The sequence below is a fragment of the Eschrichtius robustus genome, chromosome 11, assembly GCF_028021215.1.
Source record: "Eschrichtius robustus isolate mEscRob2 chromosome 11, mEscRob2.pri, whole genome shotgun sequence".
NCBI lineage: Eukaryota > Metazoa > Chordata > Mammalia > Artiodactyla > Eschrichtiidae > Eschrichtius > Eschrichtius robustus.
Window position 1 is genome coordinate 108,492,820 of NC_090834.1, and position 27,581 is coordinate 108,520,400.

Here is a 27,581-nt window from a genome sequence, read left to right on the forward strand (position 1 = left end):
GTGGGCTCAGTTGTCGTGGCTTGCAGGCTCTAGAGTGCAGGCTCAGTAGTTGTGGCACATGGGCTTAGTTGCTCTGCGGCATGTGAGATCTTCCTGGACCAGGGATCGAACCCGTGTCCCTTGCATTGGCAGGCAGATTCTTAACCACTGCACCACCAGGAAAGTCCTATAGTATTCCTTTATGATTTAAAAATATTTGTACTCTTATCTCTTTGGGGTTTCTTATGTTATTTTTGTGCCTTCTCTTTTTCTTGATGGTGGTAATGATAACACTAATAGCAAACATTTCATTTTAAACACAAAAAGGTTAAGTAACTTGTTCAAAGTCACAAATCTATTAAGTGATTGAGTGGGTTATATGAACCCAGACAGACTGGCTCCAGAGGCTGTGTCTTAACCACTATTCCATAGTAATTTGGTCTACTATACAGTATTCTGTTTTGCTAGAGGTTTGACTATGTATTAACTTTTCAGATAATCAGCTCTTTATTTATGCTCAATGAATGGATAGATATTAATTTCTCTCTTTCTTTGACAACTTCTCACTTCACTCTCATACCACAAGTTGAAGAAATCTGTAGCCTGTATCATTTTTGGCGGTTGAGTTGTTGAGGTTGTGTGAAGAGGTAAGTGTAGGCTTGGAAGAATGATCGTGTTTTTCTTCCTCCATTTTCAATCTACATCTTTTTGTTTGGGGTAGTATGAGGCTCAGGTGCATGTTCCTTTGTTAGGTACCTGAGTGACCACACCTTTGTTGGCTGGCTTGCTTGGCTGGGCGAGCCAACTGGATATGCAGCAATGGCCACTAGTTTCTCTGCTTTTTGAGGGAGTGAATGAAGATTTGACAGTGTTTCTGAAAGGTTGCTGATTCTCCATTATAATGACCTGCTTTCTATTTCCTTCTCTAAAGCATGTCTGGGGTTGTTTTATAGTGTGGAAATAATTAGCCAATTTAACTAATGACAGCAAGCCACAGAGCCAGCCAAAGAACTTTTCATCTTTTGGCTTAATTAGCCTCATTCTTTAAAATGTTTGGTATTACTATTGTTACTTTATTCACTGGTTAAAGGCAAGAAAACCAAATAATTACTGGTTTGCTGAGTCTGTTGGGAAACAACAACAGACAGCCGGATCTCAACTTTTGCCATCATCAGAGAAATTATTTTTAAATGGTACTTTTTGTTATAGAAGCAATATAGCCCATTTTAGAAAATTAGGGGAAAATAGGGAAAAGGAAAAAACTTCTCACAAACTTTTCCCCCATGTATTTTTAATATAGTTGTAATCACAATACATACACAATTTTGTCCTACTACTTTTTTTTCACTTAACGTGTCAGCATTTTTCATGTTATGACAATCTTCTAGTCATTATTTTTAATGGATAAGTTGTCCATAAGAAGATGTATCATAAATTAAGTAACCATTTTATATTTTTAGGCTTTTAGGCTTGTTCTTTCTTTTTTCCCATTACTATGAATGGCAATATATTGTAGAGGTTAAGAACTCATACTGTGTATCCTTGAGCAAGTTATTTGATCTTTTGAAAAATACCTACCTCATAAAGCTGTTTTGAGGCTTAAACCAGGTAATACACATAATGCATGTGGCATAGTGGTTATTCTGAGTGCATAGTTCTCAATAAGTGCTAATTAATCTTAATGTCTCTGGGATGAGTATCTTAATGCATATAGCTTTTTACTTAATTGAAAAATTTAGGACTAATTTCCTGAAGTAGATTTAAGTTGATTAAAGTCTATATTTTTATGGCTCTTGAAATTGCTTTTTAGAAAGTTGTATCATGTAATTGTAGCATTTGTATATGAGGATATTAACTTCCTGTACTTTGCTAGCATTAGGAATTTCAATTACTTAAACTGTTTTAGCCAATTTACTAGTTAATTAACAGGTATATAATTTTAATTCATATATTTTTGAAACTTTTTATAAATGTTTACTATCTGTACTTTCTTTTTTCTGAACTTTTTCCATGTTTTTAGGGAAAAACTTCTAAGATGAAGTTTAAAATAAATTCAGCCATTAGCTCTGTGCTATGGTCTGAATGTTTGTGTTCCCCCAAAATTCATATGTTGAAATCCTAATGGCCAATGTGATGGTATTAGGAGATGGGACCTTTGGGAGGTGCTTAAGTCATGAGGGTGGAGCCCTCACAAATGGGATTAATGCCCTTATAAAAAAAGAACTGACAGAGTTCTCCAGGTTCTTCTGCCATTTGAAAATACAATGAGAAATTTGTAATCCAAAAAAGAGCCCAGAACCTGACCATGCTGGTAGTATGATCTTGGACTTCCAGACTCCAGAACTGTGAGAAATAAATTTCTGTTCTTTATAAGCAATTCAATCTGTCTTATTTTGTTATAGCAGCCCAAAGGGACTAAGATACTGTGTAAATTGTATTTTTAGGCTTGACACTATGATGTACAAATCATTGAGATTCAGTTTCTCTGTTATAATGCCATTTTGTTTCAAGATGCACAGTTGGCTATGGAATGATAGGTCTAATGTAATGATTTCCTAAATCTCATTTTCTTCTAGTACTCTACTGATACAAGAATATCACTATGGATGTTCTTTTTTTTTTTTTAATAAATTTATTTATTTAGTTTTGGCTGCGTTGGGTCTTCATAGCTGTGCACGGGCTTTCTGTAGTTGCGGCGAGCAGGGGCTACTCTTCGTTGCGATGCACGGGCTTCTCATTGCGGTGGCTTCTCTCGTTGCGGAGCACGGGCTCTAGGCACGTGGGCTCAGTAGTTGTGGCTCAAGGGCTCTAGAGCACAGGCTCAGTAGTTGTGGCACACAGGCTTAGTTGCTCCACAGCATGTGGGATCTTCCTGGACCAGGCTCGAACCCATGTCCCCTGCATTGGCAGGTGGATTCTTAACCATTGTGCCACCAGGGAAGTCCCCAGTGTGGTATATTTTTTTATTTTTCACTTTGAGTAAGAATTTTCTTATCTCACAGGGTCTTTAAGAATATCATTTAAAAATCATAGTAGAGGTTCTAGCCGATGTAACAAGGCAAGAAAAATAAGTACAAGGCATAGAAGTTGGAAAGGCGGAAGTAAAACAGTCTTTATTTTTAAATGATATAATTTTTTTAATGTACAAAATCCTAGAGAATCTACAAAATAAGTATTAGAAGAAATATGTGAATTTAGCAAGGTCACAGGATACATGGTAAATATACAAAAAGATTTTTGTTTTTGGCTGCGCCATGTGGCTTGTAGCATCTTAGTTCCTTGACTAGGGATTGAACCCAGGCCCTGGCAGTGAAAATGCCAAGTCCTAACCACTGGACCACCAGGGAATTCCCCCAAAAGATTTTTTTTTATACTAGCAGCTAACAATTGGAAAATAAAATTTAAAAATAGTTACATTTATAATAGCATCAAAAAATATGAAACACATAGAGATAGACTTAATGTAAAAAGTAAAAGATCTTTGCTGAAAACTATAAAACATTGCCAAGAGAAATTAAACAATAAATGGAGAGATATATCATGTTTATAGATTGGAAAGTTCAATATTACTAAGATGTCCATTCTCCCCAAATTGATCTATGGAGTCAACACAATCATAATATCAGCAGACTTTCTGTAGAAATTCACAAACTGGTTAAAAATTTTACATGACCTGATAAGCAGTTATAACAATAACAAGCTTGCAGGATACAAGGATAATATACAAAAGTCAATTGGTTTCCTATATGCAAGCAATGAACAAGTGGAATTTTAAATTAAAAACATATTACCATTTACATTAGCACCATAAAAAACAAAATACTTAGATATAAAGCAAAAAAAAAAAAAACCGCAAAAACCCAAAACCTATGTATAAGAGCTATATGAGGAAAACTATAAAGCTCTGATGAAATATATCAGAGAAGAACTAAATAAATGGAGAGATGTTCCATGTCATGGATAGGAAGATTAAATATTGTCAAGGTGTCAGTTCTTCCCAACTTGATCTACAGATCCAGTGCAATCCAAATAAAAATTCCAGCAAGTTATTTTGTGAATATCAACAAAATGATTCTGAAGTTTACATGGAGAGACAAAAGACTCAGAGTAGCCAATTCAACATTAAAGGAGAACAAAGTCAGAGGACTGATACTACGTGACTTCAAGACTTATAAAGCTACAGTAATCAGGACAGTGTGGTGTTGGTGAAAAAATAGACAAATAGATCGATGGAACAGAATAGAGATCCCAGAAACAGGGCCCAGAACAGAAAGAATAGAGAGCCCACATAAATATAGTCAACTGATCTTTGACAAAGGAGGACAGGCATTACAATGGAGCAAAGATAGATTTTTCAACAAATGGTACTGGAACAACTGGACATCCACATGCAAATAAATAAATAAATAAAAGAATCTAGACACAGATGTTACGCCTTCATAAAAATTAATGAAAATGGATCATGAACCTAAATGTAAAACACAAAACTATAAAACTCCTAGAAATTAATATAGGAGAAAACATAGATGACCTTGGGTATAAAGATGACTTTTTAGATACAACATCAAAGGCATGATCCATGAAAGAAATAATTGATAAACTGGGCCTCATTAAAATTAAAAAGTTCTGTTCTGTGGAAGACAATCTCAAGGGAATGAAAAGGCAAGTCACAGACTGGAAGGTAATATTTGCAAAAGACATACCTGATAAAGGACTGTTATCTAAAGTATACAAAGATCTCTTAAAATTCAACAATAAGAAAATCCAGTTTTTTTTGTTTTTGTGTTTTTTAAATTATTATTTATTTATTTATTTTATCTTTTTGGCTGTGTTGGGTCTTCGTTTCTGTGCAAGGGCTTTCTCTAGTTGCGGCAAGTGGGGGCCACTCTTCATTGCGGCGCGCGGGCCTCTCACTATCGTGGCCTCTCTTGTTGCGGAGCACAGGCTCCAGATGCGCAGGCTCAGTAGTTGTGGCTCATGGGCCTAGTTGCTCCGCGGCATGTGGGATCCTCCCAGACCAGGGCTCGAACCCGTGTCCCCTGCATTAGCAGGCAGACTCTCAACCACTGCGCCACCAGGGAAGCCCAACAATCCAGTTTTTAAAAAATGAGCAGAAGACTTGAACAGGCACTTCACCAAAGAAGATATACAGATGGCAAGTAAGCATATGAAAAAATGCTCCACATTATTATGTCATTAGAGACATGCAAATGAAAACGAGATACCACTACACACCTATTAGAATGGCCAAAACCCATTGACAACACTGGCAACAAATGCTGACAAAGATGTGGAGCAATAGGAACTCTCTTTCATTGCTGCAGCCACTTTGGCAGGCAGTTTGGCAGTTTCTTATGGAAGTAAACATATTCTTAACATATGATCCAGTAATCGTGCTCCTTGGTATTTACCCAAATAAATTGAAAACTTAAGTCCACAAATGGGAGTATGGATATATGAGAATTCTCTGTACTTTTCCTCAATTTTTCACTCAAGACTGCTCTAAAAAATAAGGGTTGTTAATTTTTTAAAAATAGGAAAATGTATGGAAATGAAAAGGAGCCAGAAACAGGCTCATACTTATATGGTTATTTGATTTTTTTTAAAAAATAAAGGCACCAAAGCAATCCATCAAGGAAAAGAAAGTCTTTTCAACAAATGTTGCTGGAATGACCATATGTCTATAAGGAAAAAAAATGAACCTTGACATCTACTGCAGATCACACACAAAAATTAGAAATGGAAGATAGACCTAAAAATAAAAGCTAAGAAGATTCTTGAAGAAAACAAAGGAGAATATCCTTTAACCTAAAAGTAGGCAAAATCTTAGGGCATAGAAATAAGTAACCATAAAAGAAAAAAATTGATAAACTTCATCAAAATAAAAAACTTTTGCTCATCAAAAGATATTAAGAAAGTGAATATGTTAACCATACTTGTGAGAAAATATTTGCAAAACATGTGTGGCAACAGGCTTTTATCCATGATATCCATAATATAAAAACAGCTTCTAAAACTTAATAATAAAAAAAAGACATCCTGATTACAAAAAAACAAAAACAGGCCTAACACTGCACACCTACTAGGATAGCAGTGATGACGAAGACAGTGATGATGATGATGATGATTATGGGAGAAGAATGGGAAGTTGGGTGAAATAGGTGAAGGGGATTAAGAGATACAAACTTCCAGTTATAAGATAAATAAGTCACGGGAATGTAATGCACAGCATAGGAAATATAGTCAGTAATATTGTAATAACCTTGTATGGTGACAGAATGTTACTAGACTTATTGTGGTGATCAATTTGTAATGTATATGAATTCAAATCACTATGTTGTATGCCTGAAACTAATATAATATTGTATGTCAACTATACTTCAATAAAAAAAGAATAATAATGAAAATAACAAATGTTGACAAGTATGTGGTGAAACTGGAACCTTTGAACATTGTTGATGGGAATGTAAAATAATTCAGCCACCATGGAAGAAAGTTTGGGAGCCCCTCAAAAAGCTAAATATAGAATAGCCATACAATTCCACTCCTATGGATATGCCTAAAGGAGTTGAAAGCGGGGATTTAAAATAGATACTTGTACGCCAGTGTTCATTGCAGTATCATTCACAATAACCCAACGGTGGAAGCAACCCAGTGTCCATCAATTTATGAATGAATAAACAAATTGTGATATATATATGTGAATATTATTCAGCTATGAAAAGGAATGAAGTTCTGATATGTGTTACAACATGGATTAACCTTGAAAACATTATGCTAAGTGAAATACGCCAGACACAAAGGACAAATAATGTATGATTCTACTAATATGAAATATCTAGAATAGGCAAATTTATAGAAACAGAAAGTGGATTAGAGGTTACCAGAGATGGGAGGGGGGGAGAATGGGGATTTACAGCTTAATCGTCACAGAGTTTCTGTTTGGGATGATGAAAAGGTTTTAGAAATAGTTAGTGGTGATGGTTGTACAACATTGTGAGTGTAATTAGTGACACTGAATTGTATACTTTAAGATAGTTAAAATGGCAAATTTTGTTATATGTATATTTTACCACAACTTAAAAACTAATAATGTAATATACCCCCAAACCACTGAATTGTACACTTTAAATGGATGAATTGTATGATATGTGAATTGTATCTCAATAAAGCTATTTTTTTCTTTCTTTTTAAAAAATATTTATTTATTTATGTGTTTGGCTCGCCGGGTCTTAGTTGTGGCATGTGGGATCTTTGTTGCCACGTGCGGGATCTTTTTAGTTGCGGCATGCGGGCTCTAGTTCCCGGCCAGGGATCGAACACGGGCCCCCTGCAATGGGAGTGTGGAGTCCCAACTGCTGGACCACCAGGGAAGTTCCAAATCTATTTTTTTTCTTAGTGGGCCAAAGATTTGAATAGATACTTCACCAAAGAAAGTATCTGAATGGCCATTAAGCACATGAAGAAGTGCTTAACCATCATCAGTCACCAGAGATTGTAAATTAAATTCACAATCCACCAGAATAGCTAAAATTTAAAAACGCCAGATATTAGCAAGGGTGTAGAACAATCAGATCTCTGATATAATGCTGGTGGGAGTGTAAAATGGTACAACCACTTTGGAAAACTGTTTGACAGTTTCTTATGAAGTGAAACATAAACCTATGCTATGACCCATCAATTTCATTTCTAGGTATTTACCCAAGAGAAATGAAACTGTTTGTCCAAAACAAGATTTACACCAGCTGTTCATAGCAGCTTTATTAAAAATAGCCAAAAACTGGAAAAATCCAAATGTCCAACAAGAGAATGGATAAATAAGTTGGGTGTATACATGTAATGGAATGCTAGTCAGGAATAAAAAGGAATGAATTACAGGCATACCTTGGATACTTTGCAAGTTCAATTTCAGACCATTCTGATAAAAAAAAACTCAATAAAGCGAGTCACACGGATTTTTTGCTTTCCCAGTGCATATAAAAGTTATGTTTATACTATACATAGTCAATTAAGTATGCAACAGCATTATGTCTAAAAATATACATACCTTAATTTAAAAACACTTTATTTATTACTAAAAAATGCTAACCATCATCTGAACCTTCAGCTAGTCATAATCTTTTTGCAGTAGTACAATAACATCAAAGATCACTGATCACAGAACACCATAACATAATAATAATGAAAAAGTTTGAAATACTGCAAAAATTATCAAAATGTGACACAGACACTAAGTAAGCAAATGCTGTTGGAAAAATGGCACCAATAGACTAGCTCCATGCAGGGTTGCCACAAACCTTCAATTCGTAAAAAAAAATACAGTATCTGTGAAGTGCAATAAAGTGAAACAATAAAACGAGGTATGTCTGTGCATTAATCTCACAGACATTATGCTGAGAAAGAAAATGGACACAAAAGAATCACTGTATATGGATTTCATTTATATAAAGTTCAAGAACAGTGAAACTAAACTAATGAAAAAACTTCTAAATGATTGCCTCTGAGAAGTGTTCACTGAGAAAAAAGCAATTAGGAATTTTCTGGGATGATGGAAATGTTCTGTATCTTGATGGAGCACGAGTTACCTGGTTATATGCATTTGTCAAAACTCTGCAAGTTGTACACTTAAGATTTGTGCATTATATTGTATGTAAAGTTTACCTAAATAAAAGAACTATAAACAAATGTTGAAATCTAGTTAGTAGGTTTGCTTTGCAGAGATAAGGTTTAACAATTCTGAAACTACTTCCTGTGTATTCTAGCTTGATAAATTGAGTAAATATGTTGAGATTAATAGGAACATGATTTTTCACTGTTGGATAAAGAAGTTACAAGTATGGAAAGGGGGCAGACTAAAATGCACCCTGTGGAATTCGAACTCATGGTTCCAACTGTATAGTATATATTACATATGATAGATAAATATAGAAACATAGAGATATGTGTGTGTATCCTAGCTTTGTCTGTTGAGAGAGCCTAGAAATAATAATATCCCAATAGCAATTGCTTAGCTCTCAAATCTTGGTTTCCAACCACCCTTCTCCACTTAAAAGAACTAGAACTCCTTGGGGAAAACACTGATTCCAGGATTGGGGTAGGGAGAATACAAGATGAGCCTAGAATATCCTTGATTTTAATTTTTAAAAAAAATTTATTTATTTTAGGCTGCATTGGGGCTTTGTTGCTGAGCGCGGGCTTTCTCTAGTTGTGGCGAGTGGGGGCTACTCTTCGTTGTGGTGCGTGAGCTTCTCATTGCTGTGGCTTCTCTTGTTGCAGAGCATGGGCTCTAGGCACGTGGGCTTCAGTAGTTGTGGCTTGTGGGCTCTAGAGCGCAGGCTCAGAAGTTGTGGCACACGGGCCTAGTTGCTCCGCGGCATGTGGGATCTTCCTGGACCAGGGCTCGAACCCGTGTTCTCTGCATTGGCGGGAGGATTCTTAACCACTGTGCCACCAGGGAAGCCCCCGTATCCTTGAAATTAAGGAATTCCTTGAAGGTGATGTGGACAGACACACAAGCCAGCTTGAAGGGACTTCCATTGACCAAATATGGGACAATAATATATGGTAAATAATGATAGTAAGAGATTATAACTCGGTGAATAAAATAAGAACACATGACTCCATACTAATGTAAATAAATAAGGAGAAAGGAAAGCTGTTCTTTACAGGTAGAATGCCAACTAATAAGTGTCGAAAAGATAAAGGACTTAGGAAATCATCAATCGATGCTAACACTAATGAGTGCAACTTTAATGAGGAACAGATACATAATTTGTGGAGATTACTTTGAAAATATTTATCAATTACAAGGGGAAAATACTAACTTTCACAGTAAAGGAATCTACGGGATACGTTAACCAAAAGATCAAATTTAACATCACCAATGTTGGAACAAACTGTTATCATATGCTTCCTGATATGTGCTGAGAAGGACACAACATCACTTTTGTGGTATTTCTGCAAAAATTGCATAACCTGAATATTTTAAGGAACAAGCAGATGATCCAATTTGAGGGATATTCTATAAAAAAATTGGTCTGAACTCTTCAAAAATGTCAAGACCAGGAAAGGCAGAGAAATAAAGGAGAGTAAGACTGAAAACTAAATGTAATGTGCAATACTGGATTGAATTCTGGGCCAGGGAAAGATAGCTATAGAGGACATTATTAGGATAATTGCTGAAATTTGAATATGGACTATGGATTAGATAATAATACTATATACATTCATACTAAATTTCCTATTTTGATAATTATACTGAGATTATATAAGAGACTTTCTTCTTAGAACTTAAGCACTGAATTATTTTAGGGATAAAGGGGCACAATGTCTCCAGTTTATTCTCAATTGGTTCAAGAAAAAATATGCATACATACACACACAGAGAAAGAGAAAGAGGATAAAGCAAATGTGTCAAAATATACAATTTCTAAATCTGGATAAAGGGTATATGAGAGTTCCTGGTACTATTCTTGCAACTTTTCTGTAAGTTTGAAATTATATAGTAACAAGTTACAAAAATTTATAGTATTCCATTGAAAGGTTATAATAATTTATTAAGCTTTCCCCTCTTTCAGGATGTTTGGTGATTTCCAATCTTATGGTATTATAAATAATACTTTGATGAAATTATTAAATTGTTCTCCATAAAATTATTGCAATTTACATTTTTACTATCAATGTATACAAACACCTGTCTGATCCCCTTCTTACCAGTATTGTGCACTACTACTACAAAGAAGACTTTGTTAATTTGATAGGCAGAATATTGCCTTTCATTTTTTAGATATTTAAAACACTTAAAAAAAATATTTCAAAAGTGGGAGTTCCCTGGCAGTCCAGTGGTTAGGACTCAGAGCTTTCACTGCTGTGGCCTGAGTTCGATCCCTGGTCGGGGAACTAAGATCCCGCAAGTCGCATGGTGCAGCCAAAAAAAAAATTTCAAAAGCAATTCCCATTATTATTAAAAAAACCCAAAAAAACTAAAGGTGAAAAATAATTATAATATTATACATATTTATAATGTAATCTCAGAGACAATCATACTTTGAAAACCTTGGCATACCTTCTTTCAGATTACCATAGTGGAGTGTGTGTGTGTGTGTGTGTGTGTGTGTGTGTGTGTTTCTATTTCTACTTAGAAAAAAACTAGAATTATTGTATCTCATTTTAACTTGCATTTAATACAAGTGAAATGACTGTCTTATGTTTATTGATTTGTTTATTTCTTTGTTGAATGTTTGTTCACATTTTTTGCTCATTTTCCCCTTTAGGATCTTAGTGCTTTTCTATTTGATACAAAGTTCTATCCTGTGTATAGTAAGTATAGTAAACCTCTTTGTCATTGTTGGCAATTATTCTCTTAGTTTTTTGTTTGTGCAGTATTTTAATTTTGAGTGAGTTTTAAAAAAATTTTGTTTTTAGAATTTTATTATTTTTTTATACAGCAGGTTCTTATTAGTTATCCATTTTATACATATTAGTGTATATATGTCAGTCCCAATCTCCCAATTCATCACACCACCACTCCCCCCCCCCCCACCACTTTCCCCCCTTGGTGTCCATACGTTTGTTCTCTACATCTGTGTCTCTATTTCTAACCTGCAAACTGGTTCATCTGTACCATTTTTTTTTTATATTAACATATTTCCATACATATTTCCATACAAATACAAATATAAGATTTTTAGAAATTTCATGTAATGTCTGAAACATTTATATTAACATATTTCCATACAAATAACCCAATGAAAGTTTAGTATTAGTTGTTTTGTTTGTTTTTTTATACTGCAGGTTCTTATTAGGCATCAATTTTATACACATCAGTGTATACATGTCAATCCCAATCGCCCAATTCAGCACACCACCATCCCCACCTCACCGCAGTTTTCCCCCCTTGGTGTCCATATGTCCATTCTCTAGATCTGTGTCTCAACTTCTGCCCTGCAAACTGGCTCATCTGTACCATTTTTCTAGGTTCCACATACATGCATTAATATACGATATTTGTTTTTCTCTTTCTGACTTACTTCACTCTGTATGACAGTCTCTAGATCCATCCACGTCTCAACAAATGACTCAATTTCGTTCCTTTTTATGGCTGAGTAATATTCCATTGTATATATGTACCACAACTTCTTTATCCATTCGTCTGTTGATGGGCATTTAGGTTGCTTCCATGACCTGGCTATTGTAAATAGTGCTGCAATGAACATTGGGGTGCATGTGTCTTTTTGAATTATGGTTTTCTCTGGGTCTATACCCAGTAGTGGGATTGCTGGGTCATATGGTAATTCTATGTTTACTTTTTTAAGGAACCTCCATACTGTTCTCCATAGTGGCTGTATCAATTTACATTCCCATCAACAGTGCAAGAGGGTTCCCTTTTCTCCACACCCTCTCCAGCATTTGTTGTTTGTAGACTTTCTGATGATGCCCATTCTAACTGGTGTGAGGTGATACCCCATTGTAGTTTTGATTTGCATTTCTCTAATGATTAGTGATGTTGAGCAGCTTTTCATGTGCTTCTTGGCCCTCTGTATGTCTTCTTTGGAGAAATGTCTATTTAGGTCTTCTGCCCATTTTTTGATTGGGTTGTTTGTTTTTTTAATATTGAGCTGCATGAGCTGTTTATATATTTTGGAGATTAATCCTTTGTCGGTTGATTCATTTGCAAAAATTTTCTCCCATTCTGAGGGTTGTCTTTTTGTCTTGTTTGTAGTGTCCTTTGCTGTGCAAAAACTTTTAAGTTTCATTAGGTCCCATTTGTTTATTTTTGTTTTTATTTCCATTACTCTAGGAGGTGGATCAAAAAAGATCTTGCTGTGATTTATGTCAAAGAGTGTTCTTCCTATGTTTTCCTCTAAGAGTTTTATAGTGTCCGGTCTTACATTTAGGTCTCTAATCCATTTTGAGTTTATTTTTGTGTATGGTGTTAGGGAGTGTTCTAATTTCATTCTTTTACATGTAGCTGTCCAGTTTTCCCAGCACCACTTATTGAAGAGACTGTTTTTTCTCCATTGTATATCCTTGCCTCCTTTGTTATAGATTATTAGTTGACCATAGGTGCATGGCTTTATCTCTGGACTTTCTTTTTTTTCAGTTTTTATTTTTATTTATTTTTATTTTTACACAATTTTATTTGCAGAACATTTTATAGCATACCCCCTCCATTTATCGCATGCATGGATTTTTTTTTAACATTTTTATTAGCGTATAATTGCTTTATAATGGTGTGTCAGCTTCTGCTTTATAACAAAGTGAATCAGTTATACATATACATATGTCCCCATATCTCTTCCCTCTTGCATCTCCCTCCCTCCCACCCTCCCTATCCCACTCCTCTAGGTGGTCACAAAGCACCAAGCTGATCTCCCTATGCTATGCGGCTGCTTCCCACTAGCTATCTATTTAACGTTTGGTAGTGTATATATGTCCATGCCACTCTCTCACTTTGTCCCAGGTTACCCTTCCCCCTCCCCGTATCCTCAAGTCCATTCTCTAGTAGGTCTGCATCTTTATTCCCGTCTTGCGCCTAGGTTCTTCTGACCATTTTCTTTTTTTTTTTAGATTCCATATATGTGTTAGCATACAGTACTTGCTTTTCTCTTTCTGACTTACTTCACTCTGTATGACAGTCTGTAGGTCCATCCACCTCACTACAAATAACTCAGTTTCGTTCCTTTTTATGGCTGAGTAATATTCCATTGTATATATATGCCACATCTTCTTTATCCATTCATCTGTTGATGGACACTTAGGTTGCTTCCGTGTCCTGGCTATTGTAAATAGAGCTGCAATGAACATTTTGGTACATGACTCTTTTTGAATTATGGTTTTCTCAGAGTATATGCCCAGTAGTGGGATTGCTGGGTTGTATGGTAGTTCTATTTTTAGTTTTTTAAGGAACCGCCATACTGTTCTCCATAGTGGCTGTATCAATTTATATTCCCACCAACAGTGCAAGAGGGTTCCCTTTTCTCCACACCCTCTCCAGCATTTATTGTTTGTAGATTTTTTGATGATGGCCATTCTGACCGGTGTGAGATGATATCTCATTGTAGTTTTGATTTGCATTTCTCTAATGATTAATGATGTTGAGCATTCTTTCATGTGTTTGTTGGCAATCTGTGTATCTTCTTTGGAGATAATGTCTATTTAGGTCTTCTGCCCATTTTTTGGTTGGGTTGTTTGTTTTTTTGATATTGAGCTGCATGAGTTGCTTGTATGTTTTGGAGATTAATCCTTTGTCAGTTGCTTCATTTGCAAATATTGTCTCCCATTCTGAGGGTTGTCTTTTTGTCTTGTTTATGGTTTCCTTTGCTGTGCAAAAGCTTTTAAGTTTTGTTACGTCCCATTTGTTTATTTTTGTTTTTATTTCCATTTCTCTAGGAGGTGGGTCAAAAAGGATCTTGCTGTGATTTACGTCATAGAGTGTTCTGCCTATGTTTTCCTCTAAGAGTTTGATGGTGTCTGGCCTTACATTTAGGTCTTTAATACATTTTGAGTTTAGTTTTGTGTATGGTGTTAGGGAGTGTTCTAATTTCATTCTTTTACATGTAGCTGTCCAGTTTTCCCAGCACTGCTTATTGAAGAGGCTGTCTTTTCTCCACTGTATATTCTTGCCTCCTTTATCAAAGATAAGGTGACCATATGTGCGTGGGTTTATCTCTGGGCTTTCTATCCTGTTCCATTGATCTATATTTCTGTTTTTGTGCCAGTACCATATTGTCTTGATTACTGTAGCTTTGTAGTATAGTCTGAAGTCAGGGAGTCTGATTCCTCCAGCTCCATTTTTTTCCCTCAAGACTGCTTTGGCTATTTGGGGTCTTTTGTGTCTACATACAAATTTTAAGATTTTTTTGTTCTAGTTCTGTAAAAATTGCCATCGGTAACTTGATAGGGATTGCATTGAATCTGTAGATTGCTTTGGGTAGTATAGTCATTTTCACAATATTGATTCTTCCAATCTAAGCACATGGTATATCTCTCCATCTGTTTGTATCTTTAATTTCTTTCATCAGTGTCTTATAGTTTTCTGTATACAGGTCTTTTGTCTCCCTAGGTAGGTTTATTCCTAGGTATTTTATTCTTTTTGTTGCAATGGTAAATGGGAGTGTTTCCTTAATTTCTCTTTCAGATTTTTCATCATTAGTGTATAGGAATGCAAGAGATTTCTGTGCATTAATTTTGTATCCTGCAACTTTACTAGATTCATTGATTAGCTCTAGTAGTTTTTTGGTGGCTTCTTTAGGATTCTGTATGTATAGTTTCATGTCATCTGCAAACAGTGACAGTTTTACTTCTTCTTTTCCAATTTTTATTCCTTTTATTTCTTTTTCTTCTCTGATTGCCGTGGCTAGGACTTCCAAAACTATGTTGAAAAGTAGTGGTGAGAGTGGACATCCTTGTCTTGTTCCTGATCTTAGAGGAAATGCTTTTAGTTTTTCACCATTGAGAATGATGTTTGCTGTGGGTTTGTCGTATATGGCCTTTATTATGTTGAGGTAGGTTCCCTTTATGCCCACTTTCGGGAGAGTTTTTATCATAAATGGGTGTTGAATTTTGTCAAAAGCTTCTTCTGCATCTATTGAGGTGATCATATGGTTTTTATTCTTCAATTTGTTAATATGGTGTATCACATAGATTGATTTGCATATATTGAAGAATCCTTGCATCCCTGGGATAAATCCCACCTGATCATGATGTATGATCCTTTTAAAGTGTTGTTGTATTCTGTTTGCTAGTATTTTGTTGAGGATTTTTGCATCTATGTTCATCAGTGATGTTGGTCTGTAATTTTCTTTTTTTGTAGTATCTTTGTGTGGTTTTGGTATCAGGGTGATGGTGGCCTCATAGAATGAGTTTGGGAGTGTTCCTTCCTCTGCAATTTTTTGGAAGGGTTTGAGAAGGATGGGTGTTAGCTCTTCTCTAAATGTTTGATAGAATTCACCTGTGAAGCCATCTGGTCCTGGACTTTTGTTTGTTGGAAGATTTTTAATCACAGTTTCAATTTCATGACTTGTGATTGGTCTGTTCATATTTTCTGTTTCTTCCTGGTTCAGTCTTGGAAGGTTATACCTTTCTAAGAATTTGTCCATTTCTTCCAGGTTGTCCATTTTAGTGGCATAGAGTTGCTTGTAGTAGTCTCTTAGGATGCTTTGTATTTCTGTGGTGTCCATTGTAACTTCTCCTTTTCCATTTCTAATTTTATTGATTTGAGTCCTCTCCCTCTTCTTCTTGATGAGTCTGGCTAAAGGTTTATCAATTTTGTTTATCTTCTCAAAGAACCAGCTTTTAGTTTTATTGATCTTTGCTATTGTTTTCTTTGTTTCTATTTCATTTATTTCTGCTCTGATCTTTACGATTTCTTTCCTTCTATTAACTTTGGGTTTTGTTTGTTCTTCTTTCTCTAGTTCCTTTAGGTTTAAGGTTAGATTGTTTATTTGAGATTTTTCTTGTTTCTTGAGGTAGGCTTGTATTGCTATGAACTTCCCTCTTAGAACTGCTTTTGCTACATCCCATAGGTTTTGGATCATCGTGTTTTTGTTGTAATTTGTCTCTGGGTAGTCTTTGATTTCCTCTTTGATTTCTTCAGTGATCTCTTGGTTATTTAGTAACTCATTGTTTAGCCTCCGTGTGTTTGTGTTTTTTACATTATTTTCCCTGTAATTGATTTCTTATCTCATAGTATTGTGGTCAGAAAAGATGCTTGATATGATTTCAATTTTCTTAAATTTACGAAGGCTTGATTTGTGACCCAAGATGTGATCTATCCTGGAGAATGTTCCGTATGCACTTGAGAAGAAAGTGTAATCTGCTGTTTTTGGATGGAATGTCCTATAAATAGCAATTAAATCTATCTGGTCTGTTGTGTCATTTAAAGTTTGTGTTTCCTTATGGATTTTCTGTTTGGATGATCTGTCCATTGTTGTAAGTGAGGTGTTAGTGTCCCCCTCTATTATTGTGTTACTGTTGATTTCCTCTTTTATAGCTGTTAGCAGTTGCCTTATGTATTGAGGTGCTCCTATGTTGGGTGCATATATATTTATAATTGTTATATCTTCTTCTTGGATTGATCCCTTGATCATTATGTAGTGTCCTTCCTTGTCTCTTGTAACATTCTTTATTTTAAAGTCTATTTTATCTGATATGAGTATTGCTACTCCAGCTTTCTTTTGATTTCCATTTGCATGGAATATCTTTTTCCATCCCCTCACTTTCAGTCTGTGTGTGTCCTTAGGTCTGAAGTGGGTCTCTTGTAGATAGCATATATATGGGTCTTGTTTTTGTATGCATTCAGCGAGCCTGTGTCTTTTGGTTGGAGCATTTAATCCATTCACACTTAAGGTAATTATCGATATGTATGTTTCTTAATTGTTATGGGTTTGTTTTTTTAGGTCCTTTCCTTCTCTTGTGTTTCCCACTTAGAGAAGTTCCTTTAGCATTTGTTGTGGAGCTGGTTTGGTGGTGCTGAGTTCTTTTAGCTTTTGCTTGTCTGTAAAGCTTTTGATTTCTCCATCGAATCTGAATGAGATCCTTGCTGGGTAGAGTAATCTTGGTTGTAGGTTCTTCCCTTTCATCACTTTAAATATATCATGCCACTCCCTTCTGGCTTGTAGAGTTTCTGCTGAGAAATCAGCTGTTAACCTTATGGGAGTTCCCTTGTATGTTACTTGTCATTTTTCCCTTGTTGCTTTCAGTAATTTTTCTTTGTCTTTAATTTTTGTCAATTTGATTACTATGTGTATCAGTGTGTTTCTCCTTAGGTTTATCCTGCCTGGGACTCTGCGCTTCCTGGACTTGGGTGGCTATTTCCTTTCCCATGTTAGGGAAGTTTTCGACTATAATATCTTCAAATATTTTCTCGGGTTCTTTCTCTCTCTCTTCTCCTTTTGGGACCCCTATAATGCAAATGTTTTTGTGTTTAATGTTGTCCCAGAGGTCTCTTAGGCTGTCTTCATTTCTTTTCATTCTTTTTTCTTTATTCTGTTCCACAGCAGTGAATTCCACCATTCTGTCTTCCAGGTCACTTATCTGTTCTTCTGCCTCAGTTATTCTGCTATTGATTCCTTCTAGTGTATTTTTCATTTTAGTTATTGTATTGTTCATCTCTGTTTGTTTGTTCTTTAATTCTTCTAGGTCTTTGTTAAACATTTCTTGCATCTTCTTGATGTTTGCCTCTTGTTTTTCCGAGGTCCTGGATCATCTTCACTATTATTATTCTGAATTCTTTTTCTGGAAGGTTTCCTATCTCCACTTCATTTAGTTGTTTTCTGGGGTTTTATCTTGTTCCTTCATCTGGTACATAGCCCTCTGCCTTTTCATCTTCTCCCTCTTTCTGTGAATGTGGTTTCTGTTCCACAGGCTGCAGGACTGTAGTTTTTCGTGCTTCTGCTGTCTGCCCTCTGGTGGATGAGGCTATCTAAGAGGCTTGTGCAAGTTCCTAATGGGAGGGACTGGTGGTGGGTAGAGCTGGGTGTTGCTCTGGTGGGCAGAGCTCAATAAAACTTTAATCCGCTTGTCTGCTGTTGGGTGGGGCTGGGTTCCCTCCCTGTTGGTTGTTTGACCTGAGGTGACCCAACACTGGAGCCTACCCGGGCTCTTTGGTGGGGCTAATGGCAGACTCTGGGAGGACTTACACCAAGGAGTACTTCCCAGAACTGCTGCCAGTGTCCTTGTCCTCACAGTGAGCCACAGCCACCCCCTGCCTCTGCAGGAGACCCTCCAACACCAGCAGGTAGGTCTGGTTCAGTCTCCTGTGGGGTCACTGCTCCTTCCCCTGGGTCCCGATGCACACACTACTTTGTGTGTGCCCTCCAAGAGTGGAGTCTCTGTTTCCCCCAGTCCTGTCGAAGTCCTGCAGTCAAATCCCGCTAGCCTTCAAAGTCTGATTCTCTAGGAATTCCTCCTCCCATTGCTGGACCCCCAGGTTGGGAAGCCTGATGTGGGGCTCAGAACCTTCACTCCAGTGTGTGGGCTTCTGTGGTATAAGTGTTCTCCAGTTTATGAGTCACCCACCCAGCAGTTATGGGATTTGATTTTATTGTGATTGCGCCCCTCCTACCATCTCATTGCGGCTTCTCCTTTGTCTTTGGATGTGGGTATCTTTTTTGGTGAGTTTCAGTGTCTTCCTGTCGATGATTGTTCAGCAGTTAGTTGTGATTCCTGTGCTCTCGCAACAGGGAGTGAGTACATGTCCTTCTACTCTGCCATCTTGAACCAATATAAAATTTTTTTCTTCTTTTAGCTTTTGTATATCATTGGAAATAGATTAAACTACTTATGATCAGCCTTGTTACAAAGAATCCCCCCTTAGGATACTTGATAATTAGCAATCTTCATAAATGCAGATTCTACATAGGTTAAGTCTGAAATTTTTAAAAGTTGAGGTATAATTGTCGTATAACATTATATTAGTTTCAGGTATACAACATAATGATTCAATATTTGTATGTAGTGCAAAATGATCACCACGATAAGTCTAGTTAACATCTGTCATCATATATACTTACAATTTTTTTTCTTGTTGAGAACTCTTGAGATCTACTCTTTTAGCAACTTTCAAATATGTGATACAAAAAAGGTAGTTGCCGTGCTGTACATTATACTCCCGTGACTTATTTATTTTATAACTAAATCCTTTGACATAATCTCATTGGCCTTTGATAACTTCCTTGCTTTCTGGCCCAACAAGATACCCATCTCATCTTGTACAGTTCTACTTTAGGCCCAGAATCAGCCATTTCTCCTTTTTAGTGAGCACTGGTATTTAGAGAACACATTCTGAGTACCAGGAGTGTTTGTTGCTTCTAAGTTTTTAATGACCATTTTAACAGGTGTGAGGTGGTATCTCATTGTGGTTTTGATTTGCATCTCCCTGATGATTAGTGATGTTGAGCATTTTTCATGTACCTGTCCGTCATCTGTATGCCTTTTTTTGGAAAATGTCTATTCAGATCCTCTGCCTATTTTTTAATTGGGTTGTTTGTCTGCTATTGAGTTGTATGATTTCTTTATATTTTTTGGTTATTAGCTCCTTATCAGATATATGATTTGCAGATTTTTTCTTCCTTTTCATTTTGTTGATGGTTTCCTTTGCTGTGAAGAAGCTTTTTAGTTTGATGTAGGTTCCACTTATTTATTTTTACTTTTGTTGCCTTTGCTTTCAGTGTCAAGTTAAAAATATCATCGCCAAACCCCATGTCAAGGAGGTTACCACTTATGTTTTCTTCTAGGAGTTTTATGGTTTCAGGTCTTATAGTCAAGTTTTTAATCTATTTTGAGTTAATTTTTGTGTATGGTGTAGGATAGTGGTCTAGTTTCATCCTTTTGCAGAGTATTTACATTTTTAATTTGAAAATAATTTTTGATATATAGAAGAGTTGTAAAAACAGTACACAGAGTTCTTATATACTGTTCACCCAGATTCCTCTGCAGTTAATGTTTTAAATAACTGTAGTACAATTATCAAAACTAAGAAATTAACATTGGTAAAATACTACTAACTAAACTACAGACTTAAGATTTTATCAGTTTTTGTACTCATGTTCTTTTTCGATTCCTGGATCCATTCCAGGATCTCACTTTGCATTTAGTTGTCATGTGTTACTAATCCCCTTCCATCTGTGACAGTTCCTCAGTCTTTCTTTTTCTTTCATAACCTTGACATTTTTGAAGTGTACTTGTCAGGTATTTTGTAGGATGTCCTTCAGTGTGAACTTGTTTGATGTTTTCTTACATTAGATTGAGGTTATACATTGCCAGAAAGAATACCACAGAGATGATGTGTCCTTTTCAGTGCATCATATCAAGGAATTGAAGATGTTATGTCTTATTGTTGGTAATATTAAACTTGATCACTTGATTAAGGTGTTATCTGTCAGATTTTTCCAAGTAGAGTTACTCTTTGTAATTTTTAAATATTTGGGGGAAATACAATGAGATTATGCAAGCATCCTATTTCTCCTTAAACTTCCATCTGCTAATTTAGCATTGGTGGGTCTTGCCTGGAGCAGTTATTACTGTGGTGTTATCATGATTTAATACATCCTCATTCCTTCTACATTTATTTATTGGAATTTATCTGTAAGGAAGACCTGCCCCTTCTTCACCTTTAATTCAATTATTTATATGAGGATGAACTTGTGAATATTTATTATATTTGGGGGGTGTTATAATTTAATACTATTTTGAATATTTTTAGGTGTTATAATTACTGCTTTACAATGTTATTATTTTTGTTTAAACTGTTAGTTGTATTTTAAGAAAAATGCAAGAAGAAAAAAATAGTATTTTATATTTATCTACTTATTTATTATTTCTGATGCTTCATTTCTTCCTGTATATCTGGGTTTCCATATTAAGCCTAAAGAACATCCCTAGCATTTCTTGTAGTGCAGGTCTTCTAGCAACAACATCTTTTGTTTACCTAAAAATGTCTTTGTCTTACGCTCATTTTAAAAGGATATTTCACTGGATTTGAAATTCTAGTTTGATAGTTTTTTCCTTTCAGCATTTTAAAGATGTCATTCATTGTTTTCTGGCCTCCATTGTTTCTTAGAAGTCAGCTGTACTTCATATTATAGTTCCTCTATATGTAATATGTGCTTTTCCTCTACCTTCTTTCAAGATATTCTCTTTATCTTTTTTTTTTTTTGTCATTTTGACTATTATGTGCCTATGTGTGATTTTCTTTTTATTTATTCCGTACTGAGGTTTGCTGAGCTTTTCACATCTTATTAATTTTCATCAAATTTTAGAAAATTTTGTCCATGATTTCATATTTTTCCTGTCCCATTCTCACTGTCTTTTCCTTCTGGGACTCCCATTACACATATTTTTGACTAGTTGATATTGTCCTGAAGTTTTCTAAGATTCTATTCATTTTTCTTCAGCCCTTTTTTCTCTGCTTTCCAGATTGGATAATTTTTGTTCTTTGCCTTCAATAATTTCACTGACTTTTCTGTCATCTCAATATTATTATTCTGTCATCTACTATTAAACCTATCTAGTGAATTCTTAATTTCAGTTATTGAACTTTTCAGTTATAGAATTTCCATTTGGTTTTTTTTTGTTTTTTTTAACAGTGTACATATTTCTCTGCTGGTATTCCCTATCAGTTCACTCATTTAAACCACAATTTAAGCCTTTGAACATATTTGTAATATATGCTTTAAAACCTTTCCTAAATGTAACATCTGTAACAGGCTTGGTTTTTATTGATTGCTTTTTTGTATGAGTTATATTTTCCTTTTTCTTTGCATGTCTATTAAATATTTATTTTCTACTGGGTAATGTGATCATATTCTATATTCTGTTCTACCTCTGAAGAGTGTTGATTTTTGTTCTAGCAGGCAGTTCTAGCAAGCTAATCACCTTAACCTTGTGTAGGCTTTTAAAATACATTTTAAAGGGTAGATCTATAGAAAGACAAGTCATTTTCAAACCCCTCTAACTTGATACCACTCAACCTCCAACTGTATCTTCTCTGTGAATTTTGTTGAGACTTGGTTTTAGGCTTTTTTAGGGTGGATCAGACCTTCTTCTTGAATGTGTTTTTTACTACTAAAATATTACCTTTTTGCCCTCTCAACTGGACACCATCAGTTTTATCAAGTTCTCTCCATTCTGGCTGGGCCTGAAGGCCAACATTTCCCACCATTGCTTCACCACTAATTTCTTGTTCCATTTTCAACTCCATTGCAACTGCTCTCTGGGAAATCTTATATTGTCTCACCTCTGTATGCATAGCCCAGCCCTTGGCCAAGGGCTCATGGGGAGCTTCCATACAGACTTTTGGTACCCACTTCTGCACAGCTCCCTCCTCTCCAGTGCCCTGCCTTGTAGATTCCAGGTACTTTCACAACCCTGAGCTCTATTCCCTGTCTCCTCAGCTTAATGGAACCACTGTGCTCTGCTTGGGCTCCAGCTCTGTCCTCCATGGGCAGGAAAATTTCCCCAGGCAGACATTCAGGGCAATCATAGGGGTCATGTCATGAGTTTCCCTTCTCTCAAGGATCACAGCTTGTGCTATTTATTGTTCAATGCCTGAAAACAATTGCCTAGTATATTTTATCCAGTTTTATAGTAGTTTTTGGTGGGAGGGCTTATTTGGTACCAGTTATTTCATCACTGCAAGAAGGAGAAGTCCCAATATATGGTTTTGATGTATGTTCACATTGCCACAAGATTGAAATTTTTCTATCTACTTTTTCTTTAACAGTTGAAGAGCTATGTCAATAAGTAGTTTGATATTGATATTATATCATTCTTTCCCCCTTATCTCCACCCCATCTCAGCAAAAAGGTGCAAATGTAAACTCATTTTCAAAGATCATGCTGGTTTATTTAGTAGTTTTTTCAGCAAGGGCTTAAGGAATATAAACATATTAAGTTTCTCATTCTTTAGTGGTAGTTTGGTTCTCTTAAAAGTCCAGAGTCAACGTGAATTTTCTTCAGATCTTTGAAGATAGTACTCAGTTATCCTCTGGCATCTAGCATTGTTGATGAGAAGTCTAACTCATGTTTCTTTTGGCTAATTTGATTCTCTTTTGTAGCTTTTAGGGTTTTCTCTTTATCCTTGTTATTCTGGGTTTCATTGTGATGTGTTTAGCTGTGTGGCTCAGTCATTCTTTATTCTGAATTTTTTTAATTTTAATTTTTTTAGTGTTTTTGTCTTTTAGAAATCTGTTCTTAATGTCTTTTATCTTTTCCTTCTTTTAATTGATATATAATTCACATGTCATAAAATATACCATTTTAAAGCATATAATTCAGTGGTTTTAAGTATATTCACAAAGTTGTACAACTATCATCACTATTTATAACATTACATTTTCATCACCCACAAAAGAAACCCTGTACCCATTAGCAGTCACTCCCCTTACCCCTACCCCCTGTCCTTTGGCAAACACTAATCTACTTTCTGTCTTTATGGATTTGCCTGTTCTAGACATTTCATATAAACAAAATAATACACTATGTGGCCTTTTGTGTCTGGCTTCTTTCACTAAGCATAATGTTTCCAAGATTCATTTATGTTAGTATGTAGCATGTAACAGTACTTCATTTCTTTCTGTGGCTGAATAATATTCCATATTTTGTTAATCTGTTCATCATTTGTTGGACATTTGGGTTGTTTCCACTTTTTCCTACTATGAATCATGCTTCTATGGACATTCAAGTACTACCTTTTCTTTTAAATATGCTCTTTTACAGTGTATAATCTACCATCCATAGGGTTTTCATTTCAAACACTGTATCTTCAATTTCTAAGATTTCTAATAGGGTTTTTGGCTGTTACTTTCTGTTTAATTGATGGCAGTGTATTCTTGTTTCATGGCTTCTTTTTATATTTGAGGGTATAAAATACAGAGCACTTATTTTTAAAGTTCTTTATAGATTGCTTTATTAACTCTATTTCCTCAGGTGTACATTTTGTTGGTTGATATGTGTCCTATTTTTCATGGTATTGGTCTTCATTGGTTGGTAATTTTTAGTTAAGAGCTAATTGTCCATGACCCTTTTGTCCTGAACACATCCTGCATTGACAGCCTTCCAGTAGGAGGTTCTCTGGGTTGCTGAGCCCTAATCTGCAGGGCACGTATCTTGGATTAAACTTTGCTTGAGTGGAAAGATAAAAGGCTCTTGTATCTTAATAGAATATATAGTTCTGAGTCTCATCCGTACTTATATTACATGGCTCTAAGGCCCTCATCCTGCATCACTGATGCTGCTACTAGCATCACTTGGCTTTTAACCAGCCCTCAGGTAGGCAGGTGGCATACCTTTGGCTTTTGTTCATGTTTTGGTCCCTTGCTTATACCTCCTATGTGTGGCCTCTGTGGCTCTTGCTCTTAAACCTGTTGGTGTTGCAATATTAGCTCCATTTTTTTTTTCCATTCCATGCCTCAAACATGGGGCATCTTTGGTCCTTACTTACCATTGTGGATTCTCTCTCTCTTTTTCCTTTCTGAAGATTAGGGAAGAATACCTCTCTATTTCTGGTCTATAAAGATTTCTCTTTTCTTTTTTTCTCACTACAACTGTGTTTTGTTTTGTTTTAATTTTTTTTTTTTTTTTTTAATAAGAATGTGTCTGGATTTTACAAGTCTCACGTTTTATAGCAGGAACCCTGATGAAGCCTGTATTTTTTTTTTTTTAAACTAAATATTTCAGCTTACTTTTTTTTTTTTTTTAACTTTGGGTTTATTTTATTTATTTATTTATGGCTGTGTTGGGTCTTCGTTTCTGTGCGAGGGCTTTCTCTAGTTGTGGCAAGCGGGGGCCACTCTTCATCGCGGTGCACGGGCCTCTCATTATCGCGGCCTCTCTTGTTGCGGAGCACAGGCTCCAGACGCGCAGGCTCAGTAATTGTGGCTCACGGGCCTAGTTGCTCCACGGCATGTGGGATCTTCCCAGACCAGGGCTCGAACCCGTGTCCCCTGCATTGGCAGGCAGACTCTCAACCACTGCGCCACCAGGGAAGCCCCGTTTTAATTTTTATTCATTTATTTATTTATTTATTTGGCTGTGCCACGCGGCATGTGGGATCCTAGTTCCCCGACCAGGGATCAAACCCACACCTCCTCCATTGGAAACGTGGAGTCTTAACCACTGGACCACCAGGGAAGTCCTATGACTATGTTTTATTAAAATTTAAAAATACTTGTTTTATCATTTTATGTGTTTGAATGGGAAGATGAAATTTCAACATATGCCTGACTTATCTTGAAATAGAAGGCTTTTTATTTAGTTCTATTGTTTCACCTTTTCACGTTTAACTCTAGTCAATCCATCTGGATTTTTTTTTTTTTTTTTTTTGGTGTATGGAGTGAGTTAATTGAAATTAATTTCCCCCAAATAACTACTCATTTAAAAAAAAAATCGTTATTAAGATTTCTAGAGAATTCCAAGTTATTGACAAAACTTTTTCTCATGTATCTACATGTTTTCCCTATTTTTCACTGTATTACTACTTTATAGGATTGAGGAACAATTTTTTCTTATTTCACAGAAAGGTAATTGAATCACAGAAAAAAGGGGGTCACCTTAGGTCAGAAAGTCAGTCAGTGGTAAAACTGAAGATTGATGTAAGTCATCCTGGTTTAGTGCCAACTTCATTAAACTTCAGTGTAGCATAACCTTGCTGCCATATTATCTCAAGCTTTGTGACTGAATTTTATTTGAAAAGCAAACTAATGGCAAGAAAAATATTGCCCATTAAGATTGATAGCTAGAACTTGATCTTCTTTGAGATGGTTAAAGCTTTATTAGATATATGGTATGAATGTTTTAGAAGAAAGTTGTGCTATTATTTTAGGATATATGTTATTGTTATTAAAATTTTTAAGCTGAATTCTTGTATAATATCAACATTGTCAACCTCATTTATAAGGTAGAACGTTCAGAGACTGAGATATATATTTGTATTCATATTTAGTTCTGCATTATAATACTACTATAGAGGGGAAATAAGGGATGGCATTTTGTAAAATGGGAGATTTGGGGTTTTTTCCCTTTATAATATTAGTGCCAGGGTACAGACAGAAAGAAGGATGGTGCGTACTTTGAGGTTCTATTTGCTGATGATGATCCAGGACTCACTGATGCTTTGTGTAAAGAGTTCTGAATCAACATATGTAAATATACAACGTGGTTAATTGACAATTAAATTAGCAAGAGTTTGCTTTTCTTTGTTAAAGACTACCTCTTAAAGGACAATACTGTATTAGGTAAATGCCTGAGAGGGTCATTCTTGAATTTTTCTGTTTTAAGTTCTAAATTAGCTCACTTACTGGATTTGTGTTATTAAATAATGAATTGATTTATTAAAAAATATAAGAATATCAGTTAGAGCTATCAACTCTGAAGATCTGTGGCATTGGATATGACCTTGTGGAAATTAAGTGAAAATACAAATTGATTTAGCAAATTTTCAATTTGTGTAAAATTGAAAACATGTGATTAAATGTCTTATCCCCATAAAGTAATTATAAATGTTTAAACAATTTGCTGATGCATAGCCATTTCCAGTCATATTTAAAATTTTGCAGATAATCTTTTCATCAGGGAAGGGACTTCTTGGCTCATCAGTTTAATAACTCCAGAAACTTTGGTGCTTATGCAAACTGCTTGTTCTATTCTGCCACCATCTCTTCTCACACAGGAATACAGTCTATACTGCCTGGACTCTCTGCAGAGCTGAGCTGGACTTCAGAGGAAGCCAGCTATTCTCAGGACGTGTCAGGGGTAATACCCTTCCAGATGATTTTTGAGGCAAGTTTTGCTGTGGTTCTATAAATTAATGATGTTTTGATTCTTATTTTTCTACAAATGTAATAACAGGAAAGAAAAGCCTAGGTCTGTTATAGTTCAAAGTTGAAATGAAATAAGGCATTGGTCCCCAAACTTCCGTGTGCCGATTTTAAATCACCTGGGAGCTTTCAAAATAGTGATGTTTGTGTCCCACTTCAAGAGGTTGTGATTTAATTGGTCTAGGGTGCTGGATTAGTCTGCTTAGGCTGCCATTAAAAAAAAATACCACAGATTGGGTGGCATAAACAACAGAAACTTATTTTCTTATACCTCTGGAGGCTAGAA

The 27,581-nt window shown here is 35.7% G+C and overlaps 1 protein-coding gene across 1 annotated transcript in view; it reads left to right on the forward strand.

Moving 5' to 3' along the window:
* TOP6BL (TOP6B like initiator of meiotic double strand breaks) overlaps positions 1–27,581 on the forward strand; it is a 91,415-nt gene that overhangs the window by 15,370 nt on the left and 48,464 nt on the right. The window contains exon 4 of the mRNA XM_068554421.1: positions 27,148–27,257. Coding sequence (XP_068410522.1) covers positions 27,148–27,257 — 110 coding nt within the window. The remainder of the gene's footprint in view (positions 1–27,147; positions 27,258–27,581) is intronic.